Here is an 11,817-nt window from a genome sequence, read left to right on the forward strand (position 1 = left end):
TAAGTTAATTTACTGTAAAATTATTGCAGAGCATTCATAGATCACTAAAAAGTGAATGTAATAATATAGAATAATAAATTTAAAGTCCGGGAAAGTATGTGTTCCACTTCAAAGCACAAGTTGGTATTTTAATGTGAATTTAAATTTTAATGTGTTGTTAGCCAATTCATATATCTGAACGTGGCATGTCCTTCTGACAGGTGCTATTTCATGGCCTATCATGGTATTCTTATGTTCACAAACATTTGGTCAAGTGTCCTTAGTTTTTTACACCCAACTGAGATAAATAATGTTGAACTTAGAATTTTAATCCTTAATTCTGCGAATAGCTTTATGATCACTAGTGTAAGTTTTCAGTATCCAGACGTTTCTAAATGGTTCTTTGTGTTCATGTAAGTATTGTGTGAAAGCATGCAGAAATATCATGAGACTGTCTGTTGAATAGTACAGATCAAACAAATATGATCATGTGGATAGAAGTCTTGGTTCTAATTTCTTCTGTATGTGTTCTGTTTCTGTATTTCCTAGGGAATAGTGAAGAGGCAAAGTAAAGGATGCCTATGCATTAAAGATGAAGCACCGCTATATTTCTGTGGTGGTGTTCCTACTGCAGTGTATTCTAGTTTCTGTGTCCCAGAATTTCTCAAAATTCACTTCCCAGTAGAGCAGTTTATAGGGACACCTAGTGGTGAAAGTGACAGGGGCTCCCATGGCAATGCTGTGACATGAATTAGTGCTAGACAGCTTTTTTTTTTTTTTATTTGAACCCTACAAGGAGATCTGTAATGTGGGTATAAATGTTTCATGTGACACTGTTTGAGCAGGTTCAAAATGTGCTTGATACTTCTCTGTTTAACAAAATGTGTTTTAAATAGGGCATTATTAAAAATAAAATAGTACAATATATAAACCCTTGTTTATACTGAGTGAAAATGTGGAGGTGTCGCACACTAATACTATAAAACCAATATCCTGAGAAGTCTAATAATTAAGGCATTCTGCAACTTATCAGAACTTCTGCTGAGTTAGCAATCATTAAATATTAGGTTGCTGAGGGGGCTCAGTATTTTCATTCTGTAGGTGAATACACTTGTAAACTTAAATATCCAAAATTTAAAAATATAAAGGTGATTTTTTTTCACCTTAAAAGAAGTTTCATACATTGTTACCTCAGATTGTAGGATAAAAAACCTTAATAATAATATACCAACTATTGTTTTTAAAGTAAATTTTGCTGTGTACCTGAAGCCAGTAGCTATGAAAAGTATGCAAATTTTACAGTTCTCAGATTTTCATTGTCTGACATCACAGACCATGTCAGTTCTTTCTCCCTTGTAGAGTTTCCAACTTACATGAAATACACACAACTATCTCAAAGTGTGTATGGCTTAGTTAAAAATATATACTCAGCATGTTTATTTAGATGAAAACTTGAAAGCATTGCGCATTTCAAGAGGTTTAAATAATTCACTGCTTCTCTATAAACCCCTGAAATTCCACACATATGGAGGCTGTGAAGAGCTGTTGAGACATATCCACATATAACCCGCCTCTGGAACCTATTGCTATCAATCACATGTCTAATCAGAGGATGACCACACATACTATCCCCTAAGTTAAACTTAAAGAAATCTATTTATGTTTAAAGCATAATTTCAGAATAGGGAGAGGAAAATACATTTGCACGGCAAAAGTACCTACCAATCTATGACAGCGTGAAGCTTGCAAGCAGCCTGCCCTGGGTCACTAACTCTAAACAACTTCCCTATGCTTCTTGTGAAGACTGAGGGCCTAACATTTCCAAAACGTAAAACACATCTTATGAACACCCAGACCCCTTTCAGGGGAGGAAGTGGTCTGGTTTCCTGGAAGAAGCGGCTCATACTTACATAGAGGTGATCAGGAGGAGTTCAGCAGGTGACGCTTCCAGAAACACGCTTTCAACAGACACTGCCTCTATTTCAGTTGTTTCCAGCTCTCTAGTTGGCTTAGTGTATTCGCTTTCTCCCTGGAGAACCACTCCGACATACTTATAAAAAGTGAGTCTTTAAAAAGATAAAGATAAAAATAACGCACTTTCTATAGCTAGGACGAGCCACTCCCTCCAGGGTCCTTTACTGGAGCCACTGGAAGCAGCAGTATGGATACTCCTCTAAGGGCAGAGGCATCTGGGCAAACGGCAACCGGTAGGAATCATCTGATTCCTGCTCGCCACCAAGTCTAGCACAGTCAGGGTTCTTTCCAGTCCTCCCTTTCCAAGAAGACGATTGCACACTCCTACGCTCAAATTGCGCACATGGTCCAAGACTCCTCTGTCTCCACGAATGTGACATCGAAGGGGGCTCTGACGGCGCCTCCAGAGCCCAGGGCCGCCTTCGCCCTCGGCTGCCATCTACCGGCCACTGGGTGCCCGCTTCGCCCCGGGCCCATCATGTCTGCTGCAGCTTGGCTCGCACCAGCGGCGCGACAATAAACAAGTGCGGCGGACGGGGCCCTGCACCCCGCTACCCAGCAGATGTAGCCGCCTCCTCCGCTCCCGGGAGAGAAGACACGACTTTTTCTGAGTTTTTCTTTCTTTCTTTTTTTAAAGAACTGCCAGGCTGCCAGGACATGGCACAGGCGTAGAAAAACGCTGCTCCTGCCTCCTCGGACCCCTCAAAGGATGTCGGAGATAAAGAGTTGCGAATAATGAGGATGGTGCGCCGCATCTGGGGAGGGATAGCGAAAATCCGCTGCAAACACTAGGAACAGTGCAGCGGCCAAGAGGATGTGGGAGCCTTTCAAATACTAATTAGGGGCCGCGACTGCAGGTTAGCCTTGGGGACAACGGCATCCGGGCTGCAGTGGTCGTGCCGCTTGGGGGAGAGGAGCACAGCGAAGGAACCGCCGACGGAGCAGCAGAGGGGCCAGTACCACCTTCTCTCGCCCCCTCACTACCATGTACAGTGTGCGCTGCAAGAAGAAGGCGGACGATGCACGCACACCCTCGAGCCCCTCTCCCACCGGCTCGTCCCGGGGCGTGCGCCACTGACCAGGGGGGTAATGTGGTGAAGACGCCGACCCGGAGAGACTAGGGGGGAGGGGAGGGCGAGCCCGCGCGATCCCAGGCCGGAGGGTGCCAGGAGCCCGAGGCGGCTGGAGGGGGCGGCTGCCCTCACTGGGTCGGAGAAAGTTGCCCCCTGTGCAGATGGGAACAGTAAGTACCCGCCGGTTCCTGGGGTAAGGAGAAGGGGCCCTGAGACCTGGGTTTCGCGCGTGGGAGCGATGGTGCGAGGGAGAGTGAGTGCGATCGGGTGCGAGCGCTCGCCCAGGCTGACCAGTACGTTAGCTAGGCGGCCGAGTCAGGCATCCTGCTCCGCGTCCCCCGCCTTGGTCTCCCCACTTCCCCTCCCCACTGAGCCCTCCCCGCCCAGACTGCTCAGGCTCCCAGCCCCTGCCGCGAGCTGCCTTTCCAGCGAGTCCCTGGCCGTCCCCTCCCCCACTCCCCCACCCCACTGCCCGCTCCGGCTACCGCGGTGAGCGCCAGGGAGAGCCCTTTGGGGAGCCCGGGAACCCGCGGTCGCCACCGCGGTGGCGGCCCGGTGCTACCAGCGTCCTGGTGCCGCTTTCCTCCAGAAGCTCAGCCTGCACTGCTAGCAGCTTCTGTGTCTGCCTAGGCTTCAAAAATCAGTGCACACCCCGAAGAGGTGTTTTTCTAAATGGTAGCTATGATGAGTGGGCCCCTGAGATGGGAGACGGGGTAAGTCTGTGGTTTACTTTGCAAAAGAGGTTCCTGTATGTGTCTGTGTGGTATGGCGAAGTGGCTTTCTTTGCTTCTCCCCCTCCCCTTCTTCCTCCCTTTACCCTTCCTTTGCTTTGGGGCGGGGTGGGGGAGGGGGAGTCTCGGGTCCTGGAACTCCGGTTGCCTCAGACTGAGCGCCGGTTCTAGCAGCTGTGCCGGGAGCCAAGGGTCCGGCCTGGGTTTGGGCTTCAACCGGAGCGGCTCCATGCTGCTTAATGCAGGGATGTGGCAAGCGGTGATCCAGGCTCTAAATTCTTTGCGAGCGAACAAATACAGTCCCCCGTCCCCGCCCTCTATCCTTTTCTTCTTTTTGTTTTAATAAACCACAAACGTGTGGTGCACCCGCGAGTTTACATCGGTGGTGCTTTTCCCTGTCTGAATGTTAGCATTTCCAGCTCATTCAACTTTATTTTCTCAAATCTTCAGTCTCCTTTGATGGCTGGGGACGGCGGGGGAGGGGGTGAATGGAGAAGAGCCTTGGAAAAGGCTGTTCGACCCCGACTAGCCAGAACTGAATTAAAGTTGTAAACGTTCGAATTTAATACTGCTTGGACACAATTTGCAATGGACTCTGAGATGGGGAAGGAGGTGAATGGGGGCGGGGAAGTTCCGCGAGGGAGGGGGAGGGGATCCAACCCAGCTGAATGGATGTGCACATTTGATCCAACGGAGAACCCAAATTTCAAGGTAAACGTTTTGATTTCGTCTCAGGATGTTTAAAACCCAAGCCGTCTACTGTGCTGAGGGGAGGTCTGATACACTATTGAGGCTTCTATACTGTGGTTCCGATCTTTCTCGATACGTCTGGGTGGCCAAATGTCAATGATTCGTAGACACACTTGCACATGTGCGTGCGAATGCGGACACTCTGAACCAGGAGGGTTGGTGCGACTTGGTGATCATGTGCAAGCTGTGAATCTGTTGTGCTTTAGAAACGTCCTGACTTTAGTTCTGGTTTGAGATTTTCATCAGGTTTTTTTTTTTTTTTTTTTTTTTTTTTGATGGAGGCAGGAACAAGGTTGATCAGAGAAAAGGCATAGGTTTCCAGAACCCCACAGTTTTATCAACATTCCCCTTAAACAACCCCACACTCTACATTAAGACCACTTGTGTCCATTCTCTGAGTGTTGCTGCCAACCCAAAGTAGTAAGTCAAAAGCTCTCCAGTGACAAAAAGGGAGAACAGACGAGGGAGGGGGATCAAATTAAATTCAGATGTTAAGACACTGGCCTGTGACATTTGCCTCTATTTTGTCTTTTAACCATCACAGCGTCCCTTTATACCAGGAAGGGAAATAAGGGAGAGGACCATTGACATTTAAACGTAAAAGCAACTTCAAAGATGGAGATGGTGGCAAGGCTGTAGTTCGGTCCAAATCTTATGAATTCAGAAAGGCTACTTTTGCATACCGTGGCAAAGTGACTTGGAGCCCAGTGTAATAGAGCATTTGCCTGTGATCGGTGGTATACTTTCAGCCGCTTCGGGGTAAGCTGTAGAAATGCCCGCTTTAGACTCACGGCATTCAGAAGTGCTCCGAGATTGCGGATGCCTTTGCTGAGTTCTCTATAAGCCATCGTGCGGAACTATTACAGTGGTTAAAGATGCGGTTTTGTAGCCTCGCTGGCATGATCAATGAGGAGAAGTGGTCTCAGGATGCTCCAGAGGAAGCGCTGCTAAGTGGCCTGGTGCATACAATCAGGGTTCTGATATGCTTAATAGCTGTGGTGAAGTCCCCCATGAAAGCGAACTCGCTCCCCCCCCAACACACACACACACACACACACACACACACACACACACACACACACCTCTACATTCTCAGTGCTCAGGAGGACAATTGGTGACTTCAAAGCTTCTGTTGGCTGCTCTTGAGGCATGATCTTGCATCCTTTCTGCCTCTGTATTCTTTATGTTTCCACCCTGATGTTTCTTGTGGTGATTTAAAATAGCTCAAAGTATTGTGACCCCACGCATATCTGTAAAAATGCGAGACCTTAACAGTAAAGTGTTATCAGAGAAGATTCTGCGAGGAAGCAAGGAGGGGGCTGGTATAGGTGAAGTGGAGAACACCATTGAAAAACTTATACTTCTTTTTCTTAAATTAGAGTGATGAAACTGTACTGACAGCCATTTTATGTATATTTATGGATTAGTTTGATGAAGGAGGGCAGAGAACACTAACACAGGAATTTATTTGCCTTCATCTTCTAAAGAGCAGAAAATTGGTGGCATGCTCATTGGGAAATACCATGAGACTTCAAATCAAAATGAACAGCCAATTTTGGTAAAGTCTGAAAGATATCAATGATCCCCCCCCCCCCGGGCAAGGGAGGAGGTGCTTTATATGTGTGTATATCCCCTCCTGGATTTCAGAGAAAAGCTATCAAGAAAGGGGGACTTTCTAATTAACCCCCTTAACTTTTGTGTGTGTGATACTGTTATTTCCTTGTTTCCTCTCTCCCTTGCAGGAGGTAAAATGCACGTTTGCTGCCCCCCAGTAACTTTGGAACAGGACCTTCACAGAAAAATGCATAGCTGGATGCTGCAGACTCTAGCGTTTGCTGTAACATCTCTCGTCCTTTCCTGTGCAGAAACCATCGATTATTATGGGGAAATCTGTGACAATGCATGTCCTTGTGAGGAAAAGGACGGCATTTTAACTGTGAGCTGTGAAAACCGGGGGATCATCAGTCTCTCTGAAATTAGCCCTCCCCGTTTCCCAATTTATCACCTCCTGTTGTCTGGGAACCTTCTGAACCGTCTCTATCCCAATGAGTTTGTCAATTACACTGGGGCTTCAATTTTACATCTGGGAAGCAATGTTATCCAAGACATCGAGACAGGGGCTTTCCATGGGCTGCGGGGTTTGAGGCGACTACACCTAAACAATAATAAACTGGAACTTCTTCGAGATGACACCTTCCTTGGCTTGGAGAACTTAGAATACCTGCAAGTCGATTACAATTACATCAGTGTCATTGAACCCAATGCTTTTGGAAAACTGCATATGTTGCAGGTGCTTATCCTCAATGACAATCTCTTGTCAGGTTTACCTAACAATCTCTTCCGTTTTGTGCCCTTAACGCACTTGGACCTGCGGGGGAACAGGCTGAAACTTTTGCCCTATGTGGGGCTGTTGCAACACATGGATAAAGTTGTGGAATTGCAGCTGGAGGAAAACCCCTGGAATTGCTCCTGTGAGCTAATTTCTCTCAAGGATTGGTTGGACAGCATCTCCTACTCAGCCCTTGTGGGTGATGTGGTCTGTGAGACCCCCTTCCGTTTACACGGCAGGGACTTGGATGAAGTATCCAAGCAGGAACTTTGTCCAAGGAAACTTATTTCTGACTATGAGATGAGGCCACAGACTCCTTTAAGCACCACGGGGTATTTGCATACTACCCCAGCCTCTGTAAATTCTGTGGCCACTTCTTCCTCTGCTGTTTACAAGCCCCCCTTGAAGCCTCCTAAGGGGACCCGCCAGCCCAACAAGCCCAGAGTGCGCCCCACTTCTAGGCAGCCCTCTAAAGACTTGGGTTACAGTAACTATGGCCCCAGCATAGCCTACCAGACCAAATCCCCGGTGCCTTTGGAGTGTCCCACCGCCTGCACTTGCAACCTTCAGATCTCTGATCTGGGCCTCAATGTCAACTGCCAAGAGCGCAAGATCGAGAGCATCGCGGAGCTACAGCCCAAGCCCTACAATCCCAAGAAAATGTACCTAACAGAGAACTACATCACTGTTGTGCGCAGGACAGACTTCCTGGAAGCCACAGGACTGGACCTCCTGCACCTAGGTAACAACCGCATCTCCATGATCCAGGACCGGGCCTTTGGGGATCTCAGCAACCTAAGACGTCTCTATCTGAATGGCAACAGGATCGAGAGGCTGAGCCCAGAGTTATTCTATGGCCTGCAGAGCTTGCAGTATCTCTTTCTCCAGTACAATCTCATTCGCGAAATCCAGTCCGGGACTTTTGATCCAGTCCCAAACCTCCAGTTACTATTCTTGAATAACAACCAACTGCAGACGATGCCTTCAGGTGTCTTCTCTGGCCTGACTCTTCTCAGGCTTAACCTGAGGAGCAACAGCTTCACCTCCTTGCCAGTTAGTGGAGTTTTGGATCAGCTGACATCCCTCATCCAAATTGATCTCCATGACAACCCTTGGGATTGCACCTGCGATGTGGTGGGCATGAAGCTGTGGATTGAGCAGCTCAAAGTGGGAGTGCTCGTGGACGAAGTGATCTGTAAGGCGCCCAAGAAATTTGCAGAGACCTACATGCGCTCCATCAAGTCGGAACTGCTGTGTCCAGACTATTCTGATGTGGTGGTTTCCACGCCCACGCCCTCTTCCATCCAGGTACCATCCCGGACCAATGCAGCGACACCAGCTGTGAGGCTGAACAGCACTGGGGCCCCTGCGGGCTTAGGTGCTGGAGCTGGGGCTTCGTCAGTGCCCTTGTCGGTGCTGATCCTCAGCCTGCTGCTTGTTTTCATCATGTCAGTCTTCGTGGCAGCAGGCCTCTTTGTGCTGGTCATGAAACGCAGGAAGAAGAACCAGAACGACCACACCAGCACCAACAACTCCGACGTGAGCTCATTTAACATGCAGTACAGCGTGTATGGAGGTGGAGGCGGCAGCGGGGGCAGCCACCCTCATGCGCACGTGCACCACCGCGGACCGGCTTTGCCCAAGGTGAAGACTCCCGCGGGCCACGTGTATGAATACATCCCTCACCCACTGGGCCACATGTGCAAAAATCCCATCTACAGGTCTCGAGAAGGCAACTCCGTGGAGGATTACAAAGACCTGCACGAGCTCAAGGTCACCTACAGCAGCAACCACCACCTGCAGCAGCAGCAGCCACCGCCGCCGCAGCAGCCCCAGCAGCAGGCCCCTCCGCAGCTGCAGCTGCAGCCTGGGGAGGAGGAGAGGCGGGAAAGCCACCACTTGCGGAGCCCCGCCTACAGCGTCAGCACCATCGAGCCCCGAGAGGACCTACTGTCGCCGGTGCAGGACGCTGATCGCTTTTACAGGGGCATTTTAGAGCCAGACAAACACTGCTCCACTAGCCCTGCCGGCAGCAGCCTCCCGGAATACCCCAAATTCCCATGCAGCTCGGCTGCTTACACTTTCTCCCCAAACTATGACCTGCGACGCCCCCATCAGTATTTGCACCCGGGGGCAGGGGACAGCAGGCTGCGGGAACCGGTGCTCTACAGCCCTCCCGGTGCTGTCTTTGTAGAACCGAACCGGAATGAGTATCTGGAGTTAAAAGCAAAACTAAATGTTGAGCCGGACTACCTCGAAGTGCTGGAAAAACAGACCACATTCAGTCAGTTCTAAAAACAAAGAAACTCCGTTGGAGCTTTGGCGTTTGAAACAAACGAGCAAGCAGACACACTTGGTGAACACATTTGATTAATTGTGTCGTTTCAACATTTAGGGTGAAGTGCCTTGGCACGGGATTCTCAGCTTCGGTGGAAGCTAACTGAAAGGGTGTGCAATTTACTTTTAATTTTACACGCGGGAAACATTTATGTAAACTAGGCACATCACTTTCTCTTCTTGTCTGTGGGGGAAGAGAGAAGGGCTTTGGAGAGGGCGATTTGCATCCAGGGTGACCTTCAACAGGTTGCGGTCCCTTTTTGCAGTGCTCTGAAGTGCTAAGAAGGGTTGGGGGTGGAAGCAGCTTAGATTCTTCTCATCCTTTTTGCTCCTCTTCTCATGTCCTTCTTGTCCTTAGAGCCTTGGCATTGGTTGAGAGATTAGCACACCCCAACTTTAATGGGAAGTTTCTTCTCTCTCACTTCCCTCCCTTCCTTCCCCCTCCCACCTTCCTTCCTAATCTTTTCCTTTGTTTTTAAAGAATGTGTTTGTATGCATTCTGGACATTTGAATTTTAAAAAAAAAGGTCTTGTGATCCAAAAAGGCTCACTATAGATGTGGACAAATCATTAAAATTACAGAGCTATATGATCCATAATTGATTAGTCAAAATAACTTATTGATGAAATATACAAATATTTTATTGTAGCACCTATTTTTATATGCACATTTAGCATTCCTCTTTCCTTCACTATTTAGCCTATGATTTTCTCAGAGGTGTTGTTGCACTGTACTACGAGCTGCATTTCCAAAACCAGAGTAATATCAGAAAGGCCTATTAAATATTTAAAGACGTGGAGCACTAAATGGCAAAAATCTTCAAAAATCTATGAAACCCACCCAATGCGACACGCCATTCAAAAAATAGTAAACTAAAAAAAATGAAGCTGTTTGTAACCTGCTGTAGAAAAGAGGAAAGATGGAGCAATTAATTGGGTAGTTCGATTGAGAAAAGTGTGGAAGTTTTTGGATGTATCAGAGAAGGTTGAAAATTATTTTTATTAGTGAACCAAAATGATGTATTGATTTGACTACTATTGTAGCCGATTTTTGATTGTGTAACCAAACCCAATTGCATTTGTACAGTTCCGCGTGCCCTTGCACCTCAGAAGACCAAATGATGGGCTGTACAAGTCTGTCCAATGTCTTTATCCCTCTGGGAAGATGCTGAGGACAAACAGGATCTCTGTAAGATGGAACTACTATTGTTACAGTCTCATATGTATCCCAGCACATGTAATTTTTTAAATAGTTTCTGAATAAACACTTGATAACTATGTCAACTTTGAGGGATTAAAGTAATGATTCCGGGAGATGGTGGGACCTCCTTATTAAGAATTTAGGAACTAGTAACTCTTTTCTTCCTAGGAACACAAAGTTTCACTGATTATAAAATTTCAATGTATGTCCAATAATGCGTACACTTACATAAAATTTTTTCCTTCGTTGATTCAGAGAAGTATGTTTTTTTCTGAATGTGTCAGTTATGTTTATTAATAGTATTTTAATTGTATATTTCCTCACTGGCGTGTAATTCTAGTACACAGATCATGGTAAGTAATAAGTTATATTTTCATTTCTCTTGTACAGTTTTATATTTTGTCATATTCATGCTATTTTATACAGTCTGAGTTCTTCCATATTTTAATTTGTATGAAATTGTTCATCAGTTCTGACATAAACCTTATCTAAAGTTGGCAGATTTCATAAATGTTTGAGATGGTGATGTTTGTGGATATTCGCTGTCCACCTTTAATTAAGGTTTGCCAGTGAATTTAGAAGAGCATTTAATGGGAGAAAATATGTGACTCTATTTGAAACTTAAAAAACCAAGCACTTCGTTGCTATTACTATTCCTCTGTTCTGTCTCATCTAGAATGTGGGCAATATCAAGGACTGTTTGAAAACTTCCTGTTTAAGGAACAATTGTCATGGCATTCTGCCACAAAGAGGCAGCAGTCACCCGTGAGTAAACTGACAGAGACTACATGAACTCAGATTGAAATGGTGGACCCAGTCTTCCTAAAGGAGTTAGGAAGTGAGATAGAATGCCGCTTTGGCCAAGAGCAGAAAGCCATCCACTCTTCATGTTTGCTCTGCCAAGGATGTTTTTTCCCCAAAGAAGAAAAAGAATAAGCTTAGTAGTGCCACATCTTAACACCAAAATAAAACCTATCTCAGATTATTGTCTACCTCCTCTTTCTCAGATCCAAGGATTGGAAGTCAGCAAAAAGCAGCATTATTTCCCATTGGTGTTGTTGCTAATATTTCTTTACAGACTGTGTTTTTTGTTTGTTGTTTGTTTATTTGAGAGTACTCCTTTTTCACAGTACTTTTGCATTCAAATATGATAGTGTTTTATAATCTATAAGACACTGATGACATAAAAATACTTCAGTACAATGAAGCTTTATACCTTAAAGTAATAATTACTCAACTTCAAGGCACATTGCTGAACAATATTAGCAATTTCCAAAGAAAATTCATAGCTTATTTTAATTAATATTTTTCCAAATCAACACTAATTTGTGTGATCTCATCTGAAAATCCCCTTTGTTGTACTTTTTCTATAATACAACCTGAGGTTTTTAAGAATACAATTTTTTAATCAGGAAAATTGACAATTATACAGATTATTAGCAAA

At 46.0% G+C, this 11,817-nt stretch overlaps 1 protein-coding gene across 3 annotated transcripts; it reads left to right on the plus strand.

Annotated features, from left to right (window-relative positions):
* Positions 1 to 2,463: 2,463 nt before the first annotated feature.
* Positions 2,464 to 10,635, plus strand: Slitrk5 (SLIT and NTRK like family member 5). 3 transcript variants are annotated; one of them, XM_041667890.1, is made up of 2 exons: positions 2,464 to 3,005; positions 6,250 to 10,635. In XM_041667890.1, the coding sequence occupies exons 1-2, from the start codon at positions 2,939 to 2,941 to the stop codon at positions 9,129 to 9,131; spliced, it is 2,949 nt and encodes a 982-aa protein (XP_041523824.1). In that variant the 5' UTR covers positions 2,464 to 2,938; the 3' UTR covers positions 9,132 to 10,635. The 3 variants fall into 3 exon arrangements, with proteins under 3 accessions (XP_041523824.1, XP_041523810.1, XP_041523818.1); XM_041667876.1 differs by having other exon boundaries at positions 2,469 to 3,196; XM_041667884.1 differs by lacking the exon at positions 2,464 to 3,005 and adding an exon at positions 3,213 to 3,739.
* Positions 10,636 to 11,817: the final 1,182 nt, after the last annotated feature.

The sequence above is a fragment of the Microtus oregoni genome, unplaced genomic scaffold, assembly GCF_018167655.1.
Source record: "Microtus oregoni isolate MIOR12 unplaced genomic scaffold, Mior012 000001F_ref0000356, whole genome shotgun sequence".
NCBI lineage: Eukaryota > Metazoa > Chordata > Mammalia > Rodentia > Cricetidae > Microtus > Microtus oregoni.